Source organism: Rhincodon typus, chromosome 23 (assembly GCF_021869965.1).
Source record: "Rhincodon typus isolate 14 chromosome 23, sRhiTyp1.1, whole genome shotgun sequence".
Taxonomy (NCBI): Eukaryota; Metazoa; Chordata; class Chondrichthyes; order Orectolobiformes; family Rhincodontidae; genus Rhincodon; species Rhincodon typus.
Genome location: NC_063354.1, coordinates 4671636 through 4695308, shown reverse-complemented (window position 1 = coordinate 4695308; position 23673 = coordinate 4671636). Strand labels below are relative to the sequence as shown.

At 42.6% G+C, this 23673-nt stretch overlaps 1 protein-coding gene across 1 annotated transcript in view; it reads left to right on the top strand.

The window, feature by feature from the left end:
* LOC109936771 (centrosomal protein of 112 kDa-like) overlaps positions 1 to 23673 on the top strand; it is a 119462-nt gene that overhangs the window by 19645 nt on the left and 76144 nt on the right. The window contains exon 3 of the mRNA XM_048610813.1: positions 16973 to 17122. Coding sequence (XP_048466770.1) covers positions 17117 to 17122 — 6 coding nt within the window. The 5' untranslated portion in view covers positions 16973 to 17116. The remainder of the gene's footprint in view (positions 1 to 16972; positions 17123 to 23673) is intronic.

Here is a 23673-nt window from a genome sequence, read left to right as displayed (position 1 = left end):
TGGATGCTGTAAATCAGGAACAAAAACAAAGTTGCTGGAAAAGCTCAGCAGGTCTGGCAGCATCTGAAGTAAAAAACAGAGTTAACATTTCGGGTCCGGTAACCCTTCCTCAGAAATTCTGGGGTTCGAGGAAGGGCCATAAGGACCCAAAACATTAAATCTGTTTTTTTCTTCACAGATGCTGTCAGACCTGCTGAGCTTTTCCAGCAAGTTTGCTTCTGAAACCAGAAGAATCCAATTTGGGTTCAGTAGGTATCCCAGATTTTATTGAATTCACAAAATTCCCAGGAGATATTTTTGTGACATATTTCCATTAAACTAATACATGTTACCAGGTTTCCCTACTCCAGCAGTCTACGGGCAACCACAGCTTGGCATGTGGGCAGGTGATTCAGCTTTGTACAACTCTCAGCAAGAAGGAACCAGGTCAACAGAATAAATCAGCAGTGGGAAATCTTCAAAAATGAGATGATTATGAAATGCACATTTCTCTACAAAACAAACATTTAGCCAAATGTGGAAACCATTTGGAAACATGAAACCATTACTAAGGAAAACTGCTCAAGTATGTCCTGCCCATAAAAAAACAAAGCAAATCCAATTCAGCAAATTACCGCCCCTATCAATCTACTGTCAGTCACCAGTAAGGTGATGGAAGGTGTTGCCAACAGTGCAATCAAGAGGCACTTACTCGGCAGTCCTCATTTGAGTTCAGCTAAGTTAAGTCAGCTCTAAGCCTCAATACAGCTTTGATGAAAACATGGACAAGCACTCAATTTCAGAGGTGAGATGAAAATGACTGTCCTTGACAATAAGCATTGAAACATAGAAAATAGGAGCAGGAGTGGGCCGTTGGGCCCTTTGAACATACACCGTAATTCATTGGGATCATGGCTGGTCCTCCAATTCAATAGCCAGTCCCGCTTTTCCCCCAAATCTTTTGATCCCTTTAGCTCCAAGTGCTATATCGAACACATTGAAATCATACACTGTTTTGGCCTCGACTACTTTCTATGGTAGTGAATTCCACAGGTCCACCACTCTCTGGGAGAAGAAATTTCTCCACATATCAGTACAAAATGGTTTATTCAGCATCCTTAGACTATGAGTGCATGTTCCAGGCTTCCACTCCATTGGGAACATTCTTACTGCATCTACCCTATCTAATCCTGTTAGAATTTTATTGGTTTCTACAAAATCCCTTCTCATTCTTCTGAACTCCAGCAAATATACAAAGAATAAAGAAGAACAAAGAACAATACAGCGCAGGAATAGGGCCTTTGGCCCCCCAAGCCTGTGCTGCTACATTTTGCCCTTCCATAATAAAACTGTCTTCACTTACAGGATCCATATCCTCCTATTCCCTTCCTATTCATGTCCAAGGGCTTCTTGAGTTCTGCTGTTGTGTTTGCTTCCACCATGTCCTCTGGCAGCATGTCCAGTCACTCACCACTCTTTATATGAAAAACCTACCTTGCACATCTCTTTTAAACTGCCCCCCTCGCACCTTGAACCTGAGTCCCATAGTAATTGACCCCTCCATCCTGGGAAAAAGCTTCTTACTTCCCACTCTATCCATGCCATTCACTATCTTATAAACTTCTATCAGGTCATCCCTCAACCTCCTGCGTTCCAGTGAGAACAAACCCAGCCTATCCAACGTTTCTTCATAGCTAAAATCTCCCATAACAGGCAACATCCTGGTAAACCTTTTCTGTACCTTCTCCAAAGCATCCACATCCATCTGGTAGTGTGGTAATCAGAACTGTATGCAATATTCCAAGTGTGGCCTAACTGAAGTTCTATAAAACTGCCACATAACTTGTCTATCTTATACTCATTACCCCTTCCAATGAAGGCAAGCATGCCATAAGTCTTTTTTACTACCTTATCTACCTGCACTGCCACTTTCAATGATCTGTGCACCTATACCCCCAGATCCCTCTGCATATCAATACTCCTAAGGATTCTGCCATTCACTCGATAAATTACACCTGTACTTGACCTTCCAAAATGCATCACCTCACATTTGTCCAGATTAAACTCCATCTGCCATTTTTCTGCCTGTCTCCAAACGATCAATATACTGCTGTATCCTCTGACAATCCTCCTCACTATCCGCAACTCCACCAATCATGTATTGTCTGCAAATGTACTAATTAGACCAGCTACAATTTCCTCCAAATCATTTACGTAGACCATGAACAGAGAGGTCCCAGCATTGATCCGTGTCTCCTATGTCTAAGCCAGTTCTGTATCCAACATGCCAGCTCACCCCGATACCATGTGACTTCACCTTTTGTCCCAATCTACCATGAGGGACCCTGTCAAAGGCTTTACTGAAGTCCATGCAGACAACATCAACCACTTTTCCTTCATCAATCATCTTCATCACCTCCTCAAAAAACCCGATTAAGTTAGTGAGGCACAACCTCTCATGCACAAAACCACGCTGTTTGTCACTAATAAGTCCATTTGTCTCTAAATGCATATAGATCTTGTCCCTGAGAATCTTTTCCAATAATTTCCCTACCCCCGACATGAGACTCACAGGTTTGTAATTTCCAGGATTATCCCTGCCACCCTTTTTAAACAATGGGACAATATTGGCTATTCTCCAGGCCTCCGGGACCACACCTGTGGCCAAAGAGGACACGAAGATGTCCGTCAATGCTCCAGCAATTTGTTCTCTTGCCTCCCTCAATATTCTGGGATAGATCCCATCAGGACCCAGGGATTTATCTACCTTAATACTTTTTAAGACGGGTAACACCTCTTCCTTTTTAATAGCAACTTGGCTTAGAAACTCGATACTCTTTTCCCTGAGATTATTTCCCCACCAATTCTTTCTCTTTGTGAATACTGATACAAAGTATTCATTAGGACCTTACCTACCTCTTCTGGCTCCACACATAGATTCCCTCCTTTGTCCTTGAATGGGCCAACCCTTTTGCTGGCTACCCTCTTGTTTTTTATATATGTATAAAGAGCCTTGGAATTCTCCTTTGTCCTGTTTGCTCATGACTTTTCATGACCCATGTGCAGAGAACTCTGAAACTTTGGAGATGGATATAGATAATTTGTGAGTGGGCAAAGGTCTGGTAGACGGAGTACAATGTTGATAAATGTGAAGTCATCCATTTTGGTGGGAATAACAGTAAAAAGGACTATTATTTGAATGGTAAAAAATTACAGCATGCTGCTGTGCAGAGGAATCTGGGTGTCCTTGTGTGTGAATCGCAGAAGGTTGGATTGTAGGTGCAACAGGTAATTAAGAAGGCAAATGGAATTTTGTCCTTTATTGGTCGAGGGATTGAGTTCAAAAGCAGGTAGGTTTTGTTACAGTTGTATAGGGTGCTGGTGAAGCCACACCTGAAGTACTTTGTGCAGTTTCGGTCTCCTTACTTGAGAAAGGATGTACTAACACTGGAGGGGGTGCGGAGGAGATTCACTAGGTTGCTGTGGTTGGTTTGCTCGCCAAGCTGGTTCAATAGTTTGCAGACGTTTCATTACCCTGCTAGGTAAAATCATCAGTGCAGCCTGTGATGAAGCGTAGTTGTGTTTTCCCGCTTGTCATTTAACCTCTGGGGTCCGTTGGAGTTGATTACTCTTTTCTGGTTTTTCTTTGCAGTGGTGTGTTTACAGGGTCTAATTCTACATGTTTATTGAGGTCTTCTTGATGGAGAACCAGGCCTGTAGAAATTCCTGTACTTGTCTCTGTTTGGCTTGTCCTGGGATCCTGATGTTGTTCCAATCGAACTGGTGGTTCCCCTTGTCTGTGTGTATGGAGACGAGTGAGTATTGGTTGTGTCTTTTTGTTGCTAGTTGGTGATCATGTATTCTCATAGCCAATTTCCTTCCTGTCTGTCCAGTGTAATGTTTGTTGCAGTCCTTGCATGGAATCGTGTATATTACTTTGGTTCTGTCCATAGTTGGTAAGGGGTCTTTGGGTCTTGTTAGCAGTTGGTGTGGGGTTGATGTAGGTTTGTGTGCTACTCTGATGCCCAGTGGCCATAGGAGTCTTGTGGTCAGTTCAGACATGTTCTTGATGTACAGTAACGTGACAAATGTATTGGAGCGTACTGTATCTTCCTGTTGTCGTTTGTGTTACAGGCATCATCGGACCCAGCTGTTCTGGTATCTGTTGTCCCTGAATACTTGGTGAAGGTATTCTTCTTCATTTTGGCGTAGTTCTGGATTGCTGCAATGTATTGTGGCTCGTTTGAACAGTGTTTTTATGCAACTCTATTTGTGGGTGTTGGGGTGGTTACTGTTGAAATTTAGGACGTGATCCATGTGTGTGGCCTTTCTGTATACTTTGGTCAGAAATGCCCCGTTGGCCCTGCATTCTACCATCACGTCCAGGAATGGGAGCTGTTTGTTCTTTTCTTCTCTGGTGAATTTAATGCCAGTGAAAATGTTGTTTATGAGTCGGTGTTTTCTTTCTACTTAGTTCATTTGATGATGACGAAAGTGCCATCCATGTATCGGATCCATACTTTGGGTTGGATCTGCAGAAGGGCCGTGCTTTCAAGTCTCTGCATCACTGCTTCTTCTATTAGTCCAGACTTGGGTGATTCCAAAGGTGTCCCGTTAATTTGTTCGTAGATCTGAATAGTGTTGTAAAATAGAGAGACCTAGGTGTTGACGTACATAATTCTTTGAAGTTTGCATCACATATAGATAGGGTGCTTAAGAATGTGTTTCGCATGCTTGCCTTCATTGCTCAGACCTTTGAGTAAAGGAGTTTGGACATCATGTTGAGGCTGTACAGGATGTGGATGAGCCCTCTTCTGGAGTACTGTGTGCAGTTTTGGTCACCCTGCTAAAGGAAGGATGGTATTAAATTGAAGAAGGCTCAGAAAAGATTTACCAGGATATTGCTGGGAAAAGAGGGTTTGAGTTATATAAGTAGACTGGATAGGCTGGGACTATTTTCGCTGGAGCGTAGGAGATTGAGGGATGACCTTATTGAGGTTTATAAAATCATGAGGGGCATAAATAATGTATTGCCTAGGATAGCAGAGTTCAAAACTTAGGTGGCATATTTTTAAGGTGAGAGGAGAAAGTTTTAAAAAGGACATGAGGGGCAACTTTCTTTACACAGAGTGTGGTTGTTTGTGGAATGAACTGCCAGAGGAAATGATGGATGCAGGTACAGTTACAGCACTTAAAATACATTTGGATTAGTACATGAATAGAAAGGTTTGGATGGGTATGGGCCAAACACAGGCAGGTGGGACAAGTTTAGTTTAGAAACATGGTCGGCATGGACCAGTTAGACTGAAGGGTCTGTTTCCATGCTGTATGATTCTATGACTATCACAGGAGAGGACGGTATGTTATTATGGGGAGCAAAAGTGATTGTCCTGAGTAAAGGTCACTGCCAGAGAGAGAGACATAACAAGAACTGCAGATGCTGGAGTCAGAGACAATACAATGTGGAGCTGGAGGAATACAGCAGGTCAGGTAGCATCAGAGGAGCAAGAAAGTCAACATTTCGGGTTTACATCATTCATCAGTCCTAATTAAGTGTGTAAACCCAAAACATTAACTTTCCTGCTTCTCTGTCACTGCCAGATACTGGCTGAACTTCACCAGGGTCATCCAGTGGTTTCCAAAATGAAGATGTTGGCGAGAAGTTATGTCTGGTAGCCAGGATTAGATGCAGACATAGTCGTGTTGGTGGGGCAGTGCTCAGAGTGCCATGAAGAACAAAAGGTGCCACCAGCAGCTCCCCCCACATTCGTGAGAATGGCCAGGTAAACCTTGGAGTCATTTACACGTCGACTATACAGGGCCTTTTATGGGCTCAATGTTCTGAATCATTGCGGAACCAAAGCGGCTGGATGTGCATAGAGTTCATTCGTCAAACATGGGACAATGGGAGACAAACTGCAAACATATTTTGCAATACGTAGACTCCCAGATATGTTGGTCACAGATAACGGGCCATTGTTTACCAGCAGGAAGTTTGAGTTCTTCCTGAACTCGAATGGTATTCAGCATGTAAGGACAGCTCCATAGCATCCATCATCCAATGGTCTGGCAGAAAGAGCAGTCCAAACTCTAAAGGCAGGCTTAACAAAACAGCCTACAGCTTCACTAGATACCAAACTGTCTCAGTTCCTGTTTGATTGTAGGACCACCCCTCATGTGACTACTGGGAGAGCTCCAGCAGAGTTGCTGATGGGGAGAAATCTCCGCACCAGGTTAACTCTGATCTTCCTGGACATACGGGAGAGGGTGAAACAGCATCAGGAACTCCAATGCCGGACATAAGACACTGCTAAGCCAGAGACAGAGTTTAGTTCAGGGCACGACGTTTGGTGTAGGAACAACGGGAATTGCCCTGCATGGGTAAGAGACACGGTTGATGCAAAGTCAGGGCCAATGATGGATAAAGTTCAGTTAGGTGCGATGATCTTGAAAAAGCACACAGATCATCACACTTGCAAATGGTGCAGGAGCAAAATGTGTCTGACTCCTCAATAGCCTTTCTGATTGCTCTGGTCCCCATGGGTTCTCCCTCTCAGTTAAGTGTTGAAGACACCTCGGAATCTGAGGTGGACACAGTAGATGTTGCCACCTCCACCCCTTTTCTATCTAAGGAAAAGAATGAATTTCTTCCGAGATGCTCCGGGCGCAAGAAGCGAGCTACTGTGCATTACACGCCGCCCATATCAGAGACAGATTTGGAGGAACCTGACCTAGTGCTAAAACACCCCAAGAGGAGCTACAAAAAAAAGAACTGGCTTATGTCCTTGGACTCAGAGGGGGAGGGATGTAGTGATTGTAACGAGGTCAGAATAGAATATGAGTTCCCTGATTGGGGCTATTAGTCCGGTCCAATTCGGGAGCCCTGGCTGACAGATAAGAGCATCCTGTTTTCTCTGAGAACTGGTTCCGAGGGAGATGCATCTGTCTCGAGGACTCTCCACGTGTAAATAAAGGGTGACATGGTGACGGAATACTGACCTTTGTGGAGTTATTTCAGCCTCTATAGCAAGAACATCCTCCTCAGATAAGGAAATCAAAACTGCACACAATATTGCATGTGTGGTCTCACCAAGATTCTTTATCATTGCGCACGATAGACCTGCTCCTGTTCTCAAATCCTCTTGCTATGAAGGCCAACATGCTTTTTGCCTTCTTGACTGCCTGCTGCACCTGCATGCTCACCTTCTGTGACTGGTGTACAATAACGCTCTGTTCTTGTTGCCTACTCTCGTCTCCCAATTCATAGCTACTTGGATAATAATCGGCCTTCCTGTTTTTGCTCCCAAAGTGGATAACCTCACATTCATCCACATTTGCTGCATTTGCCATGCAAATCTACCCACTGACTCAGCTTGTCGAAATCACACTGAAGCATTTCTGTATCTTCCTCACAGCTCAGCCTCCCACCCAACTTTATGTCATCTGCGTTTTTGGAGACTTTATATTTAATTCCCTCAGCTAAATCATGAATACATTTTGTGAGTAGCTTGGGTTCTAGCACTGATCCCTGCATTACCTCACTAGTCACTGTCTGCCAAGCAAATTTCTGTCCATTTCGATACATTAGCCCATCACATGTGCTTTAATTTAAATGCTAATCTCTTATGTTGAACTTTATTGAAAGTCTTCTGAAAGGCCAAATAAACCACATCCAGTAGCACCCCCTCATCAACTCTGAGTTAAATTTATCAAGTGTGATTTCCCTTTCGTAAATTCATGCTGACTCTGTCCAATCCTGCCACTGCTTTCTAAGTGCTAAGTTATTAAATCTTTTCATAGACTCTAGCATTTTCCCCACTATCAGCATCAGGCTGACTGGTCTATAATTTATGGTTTTCTCTGTATCTCCCTTTTTAAAAAGAATAATTACATCACCTATCTTCCAATCTGTATGAACAGTTTCAGAGTTTTGGAAACTGGACAATGACCACCAATGTATCAACTATTTCTCAGGTTACTTCCTTCAGTACTTTACGATGTAGTCTCTCAAGCCCTGTTGGACTATAACCTGGTGTTGTATGACTTGTGACCTTGTCCACCAGGTGGGGCAAAATCTGTGGAGAAAAAGCAGAGTTAATCCTTCAGGTTGAGTGGCCCTTCTTCAGAACAGGAATATCTTTTTCCAGTAATTTCTGATTTTGTTTCTGATTTCCACCATCTGCAGTTCTTTAGTTTTTTTGTGTAATATTTTTTGCTTCTTTGTGTTTCTTAACTCTATCCATACAGATTCCAGCTTGTCCGAGCTAAAATCTTTCCTCACTGCTGCATTAATATTTCCTTTAATCAGCAATGCGACTCCACCATCTTTTCCTTTTCATCTGTCCTTCCTGAACATTGAATATCCCTGAATATTCAGTTTCTGTCTCTGATTACCCTGCAACTATATCTCTGTAAACCTGAATATATTGTCTCTGTTTTCAGGTATTTGTGCGATCAATTCATCCACTTTATTGTGAACACTCCACTCATTAAGGCACAAATCCTTCTGATGAAGGGTCTAGGCCCAAAACGTCAGCCTCTCTGCTCCTATGATGCTGCTTGGCCTGCTGTGTTCATCCAGCCCTGCACCTTGTTGTCTCCAATCCTTCAAGGCTGTCTTTTTAGCATTACTTGTCCTTGTCATTATTTTCCATTGTGGTCTTGTTTGATTTTGGCCCTTGATTTCTCTATTTATTGCTTTTCTTATTCCCTTTCTATCTTTTGTTCTTGTCTTTGATTCCCATTCCTCTGACTCCTTGGTACCCAACTCCCTGCTGTCTTATTTTAAAGCCTCCCCAACCAGTCTGGCAAGTACTACCTCTAGGACATCAGTCTCAGTCCTGCCCATGTATAATTCATCCAGTTTGTACTGGTCCCACCTCCCCTAAAACCAGTGCAATGCCCCAGGAATCCTGCTATTTCTACTCTAACCAGCATATGGCAATTGTAGCAGTCCTGAGATCACTACCTTTGAGGTCCTAATTTTTAAACTTACTTTCTAACTCCCTATTTTGTGCTTTTAGGACTCCATCCTTTTTTTAACCTATGTCATTTATTCCAATGTGCACAATGACCACTAACTGTTCACCGTTCCCCTCTAGAATGTCCTGTAGCTGCTCTGAGACATCCTTGAACCGAACACCAGGGAGGTATCATACCAACCTGGAGTCTTATATGGAGATGCAGTAACACTTATCTATTCCCCTTACAATTGAATCCCCTACAACTGTTGCGTTCCCACATTTTTTACTCCTCCCCTGTGCAGCATAGCCAACTGTGGTGCAACGAATTTGGCAGTTGTTGCTTGCTCCTGAAAGGCCATTCTCCTCAACAGCATCCAGAGTAGAATATCCACTGCGCAGAGGAATAGAGACAGGGGATTCCTGCACTGCCTGCCTAGTCCTTCTTGCCAGTGGAGTCTTAGCCTGCAGTAATGACCACCTCCCTAGACATGCTATCCATGATAGCCTCTGCCTTGTGAAAGCTCCACACTGGCCCCAGCCACTGCTGCAGGTCCCTAGCCTTGATTTCTGGGAGCTGCAAATGAAAACACTTCTGCACGCATGCTGGTCTCGGGCTCTGGAAATGTGCTTGGCTTCCCACATAGAGCAGAAAGAGCAAAACACAGCTGTGAACTCTTCTGCCATGACTTACCCTTTTTAATTAAATCTTTTGGTAGATGCTTAATATCAATTACTCTAGGGCTATTATTCCTTGAACTTCATTACTATAGATTTTAGTCCTGACAAACTACAAACCACAGAAAAAAATGGCAAAAGCATACCTTTCACATTGTGCTCTAAATTCCCAGAAATAAACACTAATTCTGGCTATTCTCACTCAGCATGTGTTCACTCCTAACTGCTCGTGTAAAGCTTATTAATTTGACCAAATATAGCATTCAAAAGCCTTAATGTAGTGATTGGAACCAAGTGGACCTCATTGACTATGCGATCCTTGATTGGAGTTGTCAACCTGAGCTAATCAGGAAGCCCTGGCTGACCAATATAATCAGAGCATTTAGAATCCCCTCAGTCCAGAGGACTGACTCCTAGCTGGCTGGCCACAGCCACTGTACTGCATACAAGTAAATAAAGGGTGATTTTGTGACGGGATACCGGCCTCTATGCAGTTATTTCAGTGGCAACGGTGGAAAACAGTACATGCCTGAAGAACATTTGCTCGCAACAGTCATCTTGGAGTTGGAGGTAAGCATTTCTGGCATCCTGCCTTTATTTGGGAAGCTTGACTTGTACGATCCTGCTGTCAAAGACAGGGCCCAGTATGTGGAAAGAATGCAATGTTTTTTTCTGGGCAAATGACATTTGAGCAGATGAAAAGCAACGGGTAATCCTTCTGACTGTTTGCGGACCCACAGCATTTTCGGTTATAAGGGGCTTACTTTTACCAGAGGCACCCGACACTAAAATCTTCCAAGAGTTAACAGAGTTGGTTAAGGAATATTACGACCCCAACTCTAACTCTAACTCTCAGATGCTATTGGTTTTATTTGGTTGTTAGAGGACCAGGAATACCAATAAAGAGCGCTTGGGAGAACTTGGACGTTGTGCTTGAATGTTTCTCCTGGGTGTGTGTACACCTTAGGAGGGAAAAATCTGTATTCCAGGCCTCCTCTAAACGCGAGAGACAATATAATTTGGGGGACAAAGCTTGGTGCTGGAACCATGGAAATGGCTTGGTATGGGCACAAGGCAGGGTTGATGCGAAGTCAAGCCCCATGACTTAGAAAGTTCAGGTTGATGAGGAGGTTCTGAATAAACGTGGATCACCTGAAACCTGCTACCTCACAAACGGGGCAGGAGCAAAATATACCTGGCCCCTCACAACAGCCAAAAGGCCTATTCTCCCCCTCTGTCTAGTGTCAAGGAAACCTCGCTGTCCAAGATGGATGCAGCCTCGATACCATTACCGCTGGAAGACGCGGAAACTCTCCCGAGACACTCCGGATGCAAGAGGCAGGAAACAGTCTGGTACATGCTGCCCGTGTCAGAGTCGCAGTCAGAGGAACTAGAGCTGGAGTGAAAATATCGCAGGAAAGCTACATGAGAAAGACCAGGCCTACATCCCCAGATTTGGGGTGGAGGGGTTTGCAAGGGGAGATTTAGTGATTGGAACCAGGTGGACCTCGTTGGCTCTAAGATCCTTGATTGGGGTTGTTAACCTAGGTCAATCGGGAGGCACTGGCTGACCAATATAACTGGGAGATTTCTCATCTCCTTAGTCCACGGGACTGACTGCAAGCTGGCTGGCCATGTCCAGTGTAATGTGCGCAAGTAAATAATGGGTGATTGGTGACAGGATACCGGCCTCTGTGCAGTTATTTCACTTAATGAAATTGAAGTCAATGGGAATCAGGTGGTAGATTCTCCACTGTTTGAAGTCATACCTAGCTCAAAGGAAAATAATATGGATTTTGGAAGACAGTCATTTCAGATCAGGATAATGCTTCAGTAATTCCTCAGGCTTAGAACACTTTCTATCTTTAGCTGATTCATCATAACCTTCCCTCCAGCATAAGGTCAGAAATGGGAATATATACTGGTTGCACAGAATTCAGTGCCACTTGCAGCACCTTAGATACTAAAGCATTCCCTGCTTGCTTGCAAAGACAACTTTCAGGCTATTAAGTAGTAACAATAGCACCACATAGATGCCAGACAATTTTCATATCCAACAAGGGAAAATATAACCTTTGGCATTAACACAGCTTAATCCTCCAACATCGTTGGATCAGCATTGACCAGGACCTCAACTGGAGTCATCATTTCAACACTGTGACTGGAAGAGTAGGTCAAAGTAACTTGCCTACTTACTTCCTAAAGCCTGATGACAAGGCAGAAGTCAGTTGTGTGATAGAGTACTCTCCAGTTTGCCAGGTGTGTGCAGCTACAACAAACTCCAGAAGCTCGTTATCATTCAAGAAAAAGCAGCTCTTTGGAATAAAGAGACAATGCACAAAATGCTGTAGTCTTGAAGAATTAGGAATATGGAAAGTAGGCTATTATTGAGCTGCAGGAGATTACAGGGATAGAGAGCAGCATGGTGCTAAAGGATTTTAACTGTGTATTTCTGTCAGGTAAAAAGGAGGTGTGATGTTCATCAAAGATTAGTGTTCTTGGATTGAAAGTAAATCTGCAATCAAATGTTGCCATATGATAACAATTAAGGCTAACAATACCAAAAACGTTGACGAACATAGAAAATGCATATGGGAGATGAGAGGGCGCTTTAGTAAAGCTAAAAGTAGATGGGATAAAGGACATGACAGAAGGAAGTAGTAAAGACTTCGTTACAATTCCTGCGATGAAACCATGAATCAAAATAACCAAGTTTACTGAATGGTCCCTAAATGAAGAAATTGCCCACAAGATTCTACTTTTTGGAACTATTACTTGAACATGAATCGGAAGTAATGCATATTCAACATGAATTAACAGGCAAATACGTCTTCAAATTAATAGATACATTTCACTTTTAAATTGTTGATCTAACGAAGTTGTATCTTATACAATATAAGCACCTGGATCACTCCCAATGGATTCAAAGATGGCACAATGTACAATCCCACAGTCTTTTTAACTCAAATCGCTTTAGCTCTCGAGTTGTATTCATCAACAGGCAGATACCATCCGAGGTCCCTCCCTGAATACATTTAACACTTTGACAAACCAAGTCTCACTAACTTGTATCAGTCTTGGTGAAGTAGCCTTCCAGAGTTCCTTTTCAACATTATCCAAGGAAATATTGGAGAAATTGGGCTTGGAGCAGAGAAGATTAAAAGGTGACTTGATTGAAGTGTTCAAAACTATGAACTATTTTGACAGGGTAAAGAAGGATATTTTGTTTCCACTAGTTGGCATGCCATAATTTCAAAACTGTCAGCAAAAAAGCTCGGAGTGAGATGAGGAGAACCTTCCTTCCTCCGAGATTTGTTAGGATTTGGAATGTGCTGCCTAGGAGAGTGGTGAAGGCAGATTGTATTGGAGGTTTCAGAAGAGAGCTGAATTTAAATTTGGAAGTGATGAATTTAAGGGGCTATGAGATGGGGCTGGAGAATGGGACCGGCTGTGTAGCTCTTTGGAGAGCTGATCCAGACAAGATGGGTTGAAAGCAATGTAAAATTCTATGGTCCACTGATAACAAACTCTCAGCTCTTTCATATGGCTGAACTATTTGCATTGAATTTTGGGATTCAGTCCCTTTTACTTACTTCCCCAACAGCTTCTGTAAGTCTGTTGTGATTACAGGGTCATAGAGAATTAGAAACATTAAGTTTGTATTAACCATAATTAAAACATGGTTAGAGTATGTGTGTAGTTTTAGATGCTCTATAATAAGGAAAGGGTATTAAAGTCTTGGGTTTTCAAAGGCGATTTTTTGAGACGTTTTCAGGAATTGGAAACTTTTTTTGTGAAGTCAGCCTTCAGATACTAGTATGATTTCCATGAGGGAAGAGAAGGCTAAGAGAATATTTCTTTGAATAATTTTATATTAAGAAGAGTTTATGTGGAATTAATGATTGAATATAGATTACAGATGGTAGAATGAACAAAGAAACTCAATTTCCTTTGGTTGGGCAATCAACGAATCACAGTTATCAATGTATACCACACAGCTAATCTTTGGGCTAATCTTTAACCTTTAGTCACATTTATGTGCACGTAAGGTCATTTCAGAAAAAGCAGAAAATACAGTAAATAGCTAGCAATTTTTTAATTAAACAGCCAAGCTGTTTCAAAACATTTAATTTCATCAAATATGTTAATCTTTCCTTTCAGTAGTTTTTGCCTAGATCTTGGATGAAGTGTTATCTTGTTGAAGACTCCATAAAGCCCCTTCTGCTAGTAGTGCCATTCTATTAGGATTTGATTTCAACCTTGATTTTTGAAGCAACCTCACTTACTTACACTAGTCTTTTGCTTTGGTCAGACAATTAAGATACTAATCATTTCTACAGCTTAAATATGCAAGCTGTGAGTAGATATCTTATGATGGCTCATATGCCTTGGGCACATGGTCAAGACAAAAGTAGATGAGCCATCAGGAGACTGCTATGAACGTCTTGTCTATTTGAGTGAATAAAGAACAAGAACAAAGGTCAATACAGCATAGGAACAGGCCCTTCAGCCCTCCAAGGCTGCACCAACACATTTTGCCCTTCCATACTAAACCTGTCTTCACTTACAGAGTCCATATCCCTCTGTTTCCTTCCTATTCATATATTCTTCCAGGTGCTTCTTAAATGCCGATATTGTGTCTGCCTTCACCACCTCCTGTGGCAGCATGTTCCAGGAACTCACCACCCTTTGCGTGAAAAAGTTGCCTCGCACAACTCTTTTATACTTGCCCCCTCGCACCTTGAACCTATGTTCTCCATTAATTGACCCCTCCACCGTTCCCTATTAATTGACCCCTCCACCCTGGGAGAAGGCCTCATACTTTCCACTCTATCCATGCCATTCACAACCTTATAAACTTCTATCAGGTCACCCCTCAAGCTTCTGCGTTCGAGTGAAAACAAACCCAGTCTATCCAACCTTTCTTCATAGCTAAAATCCCCCATACCAGGCAACATCCTGGTAAACCTTTATTGTACCCTTTCCAAAGCAGCCACATCCATCTGGTAGTGTGGTGACCAGAACTGTATTCCAAGTGGGGCCTAAATAAAGTCATCATCATAGAATCCCACAGTGTGGAAACAGGCCATTCAGCCCAACAAGTCATCACTGACCCTCAAAAGAGCATCCGACTCAGACCCACCCCCCAAACCTGCATTTCCCATAGCTAATGCACCTAATTTACACATCACTGAACACTATGGGTAATTTAGCATGGCCAATCCACCTAACTTGCACAGCTTTGGACTGTGGGAGGAAACCAGAGCACCTGGCAGAAACCCACGCAGACACGTGCAAACTCCACACAGACAGTTGACTGAGACCAGAATCAAACCCAGATTCCTGGCGCTGTGAGGCAGCAGTGCTAACCACTGAGCCACCATGCTATTCTATAAAGCTGAACATAACCTGTCTATCCTTATATCCTTATGCTCAATGTCCCTTCTAATGAAGGCAAGCATGCCATAAGCTTTTTTTACTACTTTATCTACCTGCACTGCCACCTTCAGTGATGTCTGGACCTGCACACCCAGATCCCTCTGCATATTAATACTCCTAAGGGTTCTGCCATTCAGTATGTAATGTCAACCTGTACTTGACCTTCCAAAATGCATCACCTCACATTTGTCCAGATTTAACTCCATCTGCCATTTTTCTGCCCATGTCTCCAAATGATCAATATACTGCTGTGTCCTGTAACAATCCTTCTTACTGTCCGCAATTCCATCAATCTTTGTCTCATTCGCAAACTTACTCATTAGACCAGCCACACTTTCCTCCAAATCATTTATTTAGATCACAAATAGCAGAGATCCCAGAACTGATCCTGTGGAACACCACTAATCACAACCCTCCATTCTGAAAAGCATCCTTCCACCGCTACCCTCTGTCTCCTATGACAAAGCCAGTTCTGTATCCATCTGGATAACTCACCCCGATACTATATGACTTCACATTTTGTACCAGTCTACCATGAGAGACTTTATCAAAGACTTTACCGAAGTCCATGTAGACAGCATCAATCGCTTTTCCCGCATCAATCATTTGCATCACCTTAGTGGGGCATGACTTCCACACCCCACAAAACCATGCCGTCTATCCCTAATAAGTCCATTTGCCTCTAAATGCTTATAGATCTTGTGCCAAGTGCTAGAAAATTAGTACCTTAATTGTCTGGCCATTAAGAAGAATCTGTATAAGTAATTGAGACTGATCTTAATCTCTGATTTTAGTTGAAAAATAAAAGAGCTGTTGTCCTTTTACAGATTACTAATTTCATTTAGAGCAAAGCTACTGTATCTAGCTGACTTGCTTATCAATCAATTGGTCTGCTGTCATGTAGTCTGCTGGTATTCAGAAATTCTAGATATTTTCTAGGTCGTTTTATGTATTGCCCGCTTTCCCAGGCACAAAGTCAAAAGAAAATAGCTCATCATAGCTTTTTTTTTAAAATTCCATGATTCTGTTTATCTGATGTTGTAGATGAGACAGGAATTGAACCCACTGAGCACATGACAAAGCTCTCCTTCCATTGCAGAAGAATCCTAAATTATAAAGTTGGCATTCTCGACCCAGCTTTTAGTGGGTTCAACATAAAATTATTCATAATTTGGCACAAATTAGTACCAAATTAGTAGTTTTGCTCAGAGAGCAGGACTCTGAAATTGCTAGTATGGGAAATCGTGAATTTTCAAACTAGGTAGAGTGAGTTTTACTCCTCGAACACACCATCCTGGGTTCGCTTATTGCTTACGTGGGATACAGTAACAACATTTTCTGGGATGAGCACAAAGGGAAAAGAGTTACACTGGTGTTGTCCAATACAGTTAAGCTTAAGGTTTGTTATCATGCCCTTAAACCTCAGTTAAAACAATGCAGAGAGAAACTTGGTACAAACGTGTTAAATATTCATTCATCAGTATTCCTGACAATAATTTTTAATCTTTTATGCTTCTGATTTTCATATATGTAGTAATTTTATTATGTGTTGGGGCTAACCAATTTCTCCTCAACGAAAGCCAGTGAAAGTAACTTGTGTTTATCATGGTGCTGCATGAATATCTATAGCACTTTTGGCCAACTTAACACATGTCACACCTGTTGATCTAGAATATTAAGGAACACAGCAGACAAACAAAAATGCAGCAACATCCTTATTTTTATCTGTTGTGCCTAAGACAAAATTCCATGGCAATTAAAGATCCTGAGAAAGTTTGAATATTCTCTGCATTTGGCAGCTGATAAATACAGTTTCAAATATTTTCACAGCTATTATCACGCTTCAAAGCATTTTCAAACTAAGCAAATAGTCATGTTTAAGCAACTGGGATTTTCAGTTATTGTTTTCTTTTCAGACTGTAGCTGAACTTCAGACTACTATTACATCCTTAAGGGAAGAGAACAGCCGACAGCAGCTGGCTGCAGAGAGACAGCTCCAAGAAGCTGTGGGAAGATGTGAAGATGAGAAGAGACTGTTGATTAGAGATAATGATAGAAGTATGAAGGTAATCAAAGAGATTTTTAACACCTTTGTGTTTCTGTTATATTGCAAACGTTGATGGCAGTACCATCTTATCTGATTGTTGTGGTATTGGATCAGAACAACGTTCATACATCTAGCGAGGCTGATAGTACTTCAGACCCAGCTAGCTTTCTCATGAGACTTGCTGAAATATTATTTATCTCTGCCTACTTGTGGTTCTCAATTCAGGACTGATACAGGCTGCTAATGATTTCTCTTCATTTACTCACATTGCCAACAATGTGTCCAAAGGGCTGGCTTTGATCCTTGCTCTTCATCAGCTGCAGACTACCCAGGCAAGATCAGCTTCCAGCATGACCTGCAAATGTGACCCAACTCCTCCACATTGCCTCCTTTCTGGACCAAAGTTTGTTCATGCATTTTGGAACCAACGGCTAAAAGCTGCAGCTGCTGGAAACCTGAATCAAAACAGAAGATACCGGCAATTCTCAACAAATTAGTTAGTATTTGTGGAAAGAGAGTGCAACAGATGAGTTAACATTCCAAGTGCTGACCCTTTTTGGCAGAGCCAAAAATGTTTCCTTTTTGGTTTGAGGGCTATTTTTGATTGTCAGGGCTGCCTTTTCATTCTTGCTAACACATTTGTGGGGTGATGCTGTCACCTTCGGCTCTGGGTTGATGTATGGGGTTTGTGGATTCAATAGAAGCATAATTAGAGGAAGTCATCAATATCTTCAATGATTATCAACCCAATTAAACTTAAAATCACTTAAATCATTAATTTCCTGGAACCACAGTATTTAAATTGACATAAGACTAAAGGCATAAGTTAGCAAACAACCTTTTTTCAAAATAACTGACACTTACTTCAGCACAAAAAAAGCCTTCACCACAAACACACGTTATGCCGATTGGTGAGGTTACAGCTATGCATTTTCATCGCATATTCACAAAGCTGTAATATTTTAACCAGATAGTCACTACATTGTTTTACTGCATCGCAGAACATAATCTCAAATTTAAATTTAACTTTTGATAATGTTCATTACAATAGAATCCACTATTGTCTTTCCCACATCTGCAGCCTTAAGCTGAAGATAACACATTAATTTGTAGATAATTCACTACCTCATTACAAGATTTCCATTAGCCTCGGCAAGAAAAGCATCTGGTTGTCAAGTCCGCGACCTCACACTACCCGACAGCTCCGCCCAGTCCAGACCTGTGCATGCACACACACGCACGTACACACTCTCTTTTTCTCTCTTCCCTCACCCCTCACTTTCTCACTTTTCTTTGTTTGGCTTCTCCACGTGAGTGAGTTTTCTAGGGCAATTTGGAGATTTCAGGGTGGATTCACTCACTGCCCCTGTATATCGTGAGCATTGCTTTATACAGTACTCAAATTGCTGACAGCTGCTGAGTTTCTGAAACAATTTCTGCTTTTAATTCTCAAATTTCTTGTCTGATATGAAGATTTAGATGAACCAAACTTGTTTGCATCTGACCGTTGGCTAGCTTAAGGAATTTATATGGAAATTACACAATCGGAACTGACCATTGAGTCCCAGTCTGACTTTGAAAACGTGGTGCAATGAGTAAAAATGCAGATAAATATCAGTCAATATGAGATATACATTTTGATTTGAAAAATAACTAAGGGACAGCTGCATACAAACAGTAATCCTATTGCTGTGAGCCTCACCTCTTTCCTGATCTCTAACCTCCTTTGCTCCAGCCACCAATCTAATCTATTCTTCAAAGTTTATACGATCTCACCTTCAAACACACTTCGATAGTTCACTCCACAGCAGTAGGTCCCTCTGTAAAGACAAGGTTCTCCTGTTTTTCTATAGCCTCTTTATTGCCACAAACGTTAAGAAACAAAAGGAGGAGCAGAGTAATGTGGTAAATTCCACTTAAGAAGTCAATTGGGACAAACTTTTTTTGTTCACTCACTGGGCATTCCTGGCTCGGCCAGCATTTTTTGCCCATCCCTAGTTGCCCTTGAGAAGGTGGCGGTGAGCTGCCTTCTTGAACTGCTGCAGTCCATGTGCCATAGGTAGACCCACAATGCCATTAGGGAGGTAATTCCAGGATTTTTACCCAGTGACACTGAAAGAATGGTGACATATTTCTAAGTCAGGATGGTGTGTGGCTTGGAGGAGAACATGCAGTGGTGATGTTCCCATGTATCTGCCCTTTTCCTTCTAGATGGTAGTGGTCATGGTTTTGGAAGGTGCTATTGAAAGGAGCCTTTGTGAGTTTTTGTAGTGTGTCTTATAGATGATGCACACTGCTGCGACTGAGTGTTGGTGGTGGACTGAGTGGATGTTTACAGATGTGGTGCCAAACAAGCAGGCTGCTTTGGCGTGGAAGATGTCAAAGTTTTTGAGTGTTGCCGGAATCACAGTCAACCAGTCAACTGGGGAGTATTCCGTCACGCTCCTGACTTGTGCCTTATAGATGATAGACAAGCTTTGGGGGAATCAGGAGGTGAGTTACTTGCTGCAGGCTTCCTAGCCTCTGATATACATTTGTAGCCACAGTGTTTATATTGCTTATCCAGTTCAGCTTCTAGCCAATGGTGACCCCCTAGGATGTTGACAGTGGGGGATTCAGTGATGGTAACACCATTGGATGTCAGGGGATAATGGTGACAATTCTCTCCTGTTAATGATGATCATTGCCCAGAAGCAAATGTTACTTAGCGATAGCAAGAACTGCAGATGCTGGAGTCAGAGACAATACAGTGAGGAGCTGGAGGAACACAGCACATCAGAGGAGCAGGAAAGTTGACTTTTCGGGTTGCGACCCTTCTTCAGAAATACTTGCCACTTTTCACCCTAAGCCTAGATATTGTTCAGGTCTTGGTGTATTTAGGATGTGAACTGCTTCAGTATCTGAGGAGTCGTGAATTGTGCTGAAAGTTATGCAATCTTTGGCAAACATCCCCACCCTGACCTTATGATGGAGGAAGGTCATTGATGTAGTAACTAAAGATGGTTGGACCGAGGACACTAGCCTAAACATAGAAACACAGAAGATAGGAGCAGGAGGAGGCCATTTGGCCCTTTGAGCCTGCTCCACCATTCGTCACAATCATGGCTGATTGTCCAACTCAACAGCCTAATCCTGCTTTCTCCCCATAATCTTTGATCCCGTTCGCCCCAAGTGCTATATCTCTTGAACACATTCACTGTTTTGGCATCAACTACTTCCTGTGGTAATGAATTCCACAGGGCCACTACTCTTTTGGGTGAAGAAATGTCTCCTCATCTCCATCCTAAATCATCTACCCCAAATCCTCAGTCTGTGACCCCTTGTTCTGGACACACCCACCATCAGAAACATCCTCCCTGCATCTACCCTGTCTAGTCCTGTTAGAATTTTACAAATCTGTATGAGATCCGCTCTCATTTGTCTGAACTCCAGTGAAAACAGTACTAGCCTAGACAATCTCTCCTCATACATCGGTCCCACTGTGCCCAGAATCAGCCTGGTAAACCTTCGCTGAACTCCCTCAAGAGCAAGAGAATCCTTCCTCAGAAATGGAGACCAAAACTGTACACAAAATTCCAGGTGTGGCCTTACCAAGGCCCTGTATAACTGCAACACATCCCTGCTCCTGTACTCAACCTCTCACAATGAAGGCCAACATACCATTTGCCTTCTTTACCACCTGTTGCACCTGCATGCTTACCTTCAGCGACTAGTGCACAAGTACACCCAGGTCCCACTGCACACTCCCCTCTCCCAATTTACAGCCATTCAGGTAGTAATCTGCCTTCTTGTTGTAATCTGCCTTCTTGTTTTTGCTTCCAAAGTGAATAAACTCATATTTATCCAAATTATACTGCATCTGCCATTGATTTGCCCACTCACCCAACCTGTCCAGATCATGCTGAAGGATCTCTGCATCCTTGTCACAGTTCACCCTCCCACCCAACTTGGTATCATCTGCGAACTTTGAGATGTTACATTTTGTTTCCTCCTCCAAAACATTGACATATATTGTGAGTAGCTGGAGTCCCACTGATCCTCCTTCCGGTAGTGATCACTGCACCGGTATAAATCTTCACCCCGACCGCCAATCTGCATCTTCACAACCTTCTGCTGGACACTTGTCTTCACTTAAACTCGGAGGGTGTCTTCCTGAGTAACTCCTTCTGGCGCCAATGCAAATCTTCACCAAGATTTAGCCTGAGAAACTCCTTCAAAGGTGTTCAGGAGTTGAGATAACTAACATTCAACAACCACAACCATCTTCTTTTATGACGGGTATGACTCCAAACAGTAGAGAGATTTCCCCCCCCCCCCCCAAATCTCATTGACTCCAGTTTGCTTGGGCTCCTTGATGTCACACTCGGTCAAATGTGGCCTTCATGTCAAGGGTAGTCATTCTCACCTCACCTCTGGAATTCAGGTCATTTGTCCACGTTTCAATCAGTAGGCAGGTTATTGCTGAGCAGGTGCTGCTAGATTTTACTGTTGATGATACCTTTCATCACTTTATTGATGATTGAGCGTAGACTGATGGGTTGGTAATTGGCCAGTTTGGATATGTTCAGCTCATTGTTTGCAGCACATACCTGGGCAATTTTCCACCTTGTTGGATAGATGCCAATGTTTTAGCTGTACTGAAACAGCTTGGCTAGGCGCACAGCAAGTCCTGGACCACTGGTCTTCAGTATTATTGCTGAAATGCTGTCAGGGCCAGCAAATGTTTCTTGATGTACATGGACTGAATTGAATTGGCTGAAGACTGACATTGTGACGCGGGGGACTTCTGGAACAGGCCAAGATGGATCATCCACTCAGTATTTCTGGCTGAAGAATGCTTCAGCCTGTTTTGCACTGATGCTATTGATGTTGCAGCCTCAGTATTGAGGGTGGGAATGTTCATGGAGCTTCCTCGTCCAGGGAGTTGTTTAATTGTCTGCCACCATTCATAACTGGATCCGGCAGGACTACAAAGCTTAGATCTAATCCGTTGTTTGTGGAATCACTTAGCTCTGTCTATCAGTTGCTGCTTGTGCTATTTGACATGCAAGTAGCTCTGTAGACCCATCACATCTTAGGAGGAAAAAATGGCCTTTTGAGGGAGTACACCATAAGTTTACAAGAATGATACCTGGACTTCAGAAAACAAGAGCAGGGATGTACTGCTGAGGCTGTATAAGGCTCTGGTCAGATCGCATTTGGAGTATTGTGAGCAGTTTTGGGCCTCGCAACTAAGGAAGGATGTGCTGGCCTTGGAAGGGGATCCAGAGAAGGTTTACAAGAGTGATCCCTGGAATGAGGGGCTTGTCGTATGAGAAGTAGTTGAGGACTCTGAATCTGTACATTATGTAGTTTTGAAAGATGAAGGGGGATCTCATGGAAACTTAGAATACTGAGAGGCCTGAATAGAGTGGACATGGAGATGTTTACACTAGTAGGAGAGATTAGGACCCAAGGGCACAGCCTCAGAGTGAAGGGATGACCTTTTAGAACTGAGATGAGGATGAATTTCTTCAGCTAGAGAGTGGTGAATCTATGTAAGTCATTGCCACAGAATGAGGACAATTCTTTGAGTGTATTTAAGACAGTGATAGATAGGGGCTTAATTAATCAGGGGATCAAAGGTTAGTAGAATGGGGTTGAAAAGCATATCACCCGTGATCGAATGGTGGAGGAGACTCAGTGGGTTGAATGGCCTAATTGTGCTCCTATATCTTGTGATTTTATGGTCTTCAGCGGTTAAGTTATGACAAGTGATTATGCAAATTAGGGCTACTTTTTCTAGAATTTAGAAGGTTAAGAGGAGGATCTGATAGAAGTCTTCAAGGTATTTAACAGAAAAGGTAGGGTGGATAAAGATAAACTGGTTACACAGGTCGGGGATTCTAGAACTAAGGAGCATTGTCTAAAAATTAGTGTCAGACTGTTCAGGGGATGTTACAAAATGCTTCCTCACGCAAAGGACAGTGAATGTTTGGAACTGTCTTTCACAAACAGAGTGGATGCTGGATTGGTTGTTAATTTTAAATCTGAGATAGATCACTGTTGTAAGGAAAGGGATATGGGCCAAAGGTAGGTATATACATTTAGGCCAAAGATCAACCATGATCTCACTGCAAGGCTTAACAGGCTCAAGGGGCTCCTATTACTCCCATTCCTCTGTTCCAATGTTTTGTAGCTTCACCAGGCCAATGTCTCAGTTTTAGGTGTGCCTGGGACTGCCATTGAACTCCGCATACTCCACAAAACCAGGATTGATCCCCTGGCTAGATGGTAATGATAGAATGGGGAATATGCCAGCCCATGAGTTTGTAGAATGTGTTGGAATACAATTCTGCTGCTGCTGACAATTTCACAGTGGAAGACACCAGCAGCATACCAAAACGTGATGATAGTCAGGGAGAAGAGGTGAGTGAAGTGGCCATCACTAACGAGAAGGTGGCGCTGATTTAAACTTACAAAATACCGAGGCAGAGATAGTAGGAACTGCAGATGCTGGAGAATCCGAGAAAACAAGGTGTAGAGCTGGATGAACACAGCAGGCTAAGCAGCATCATAGGAGCAGAAAGC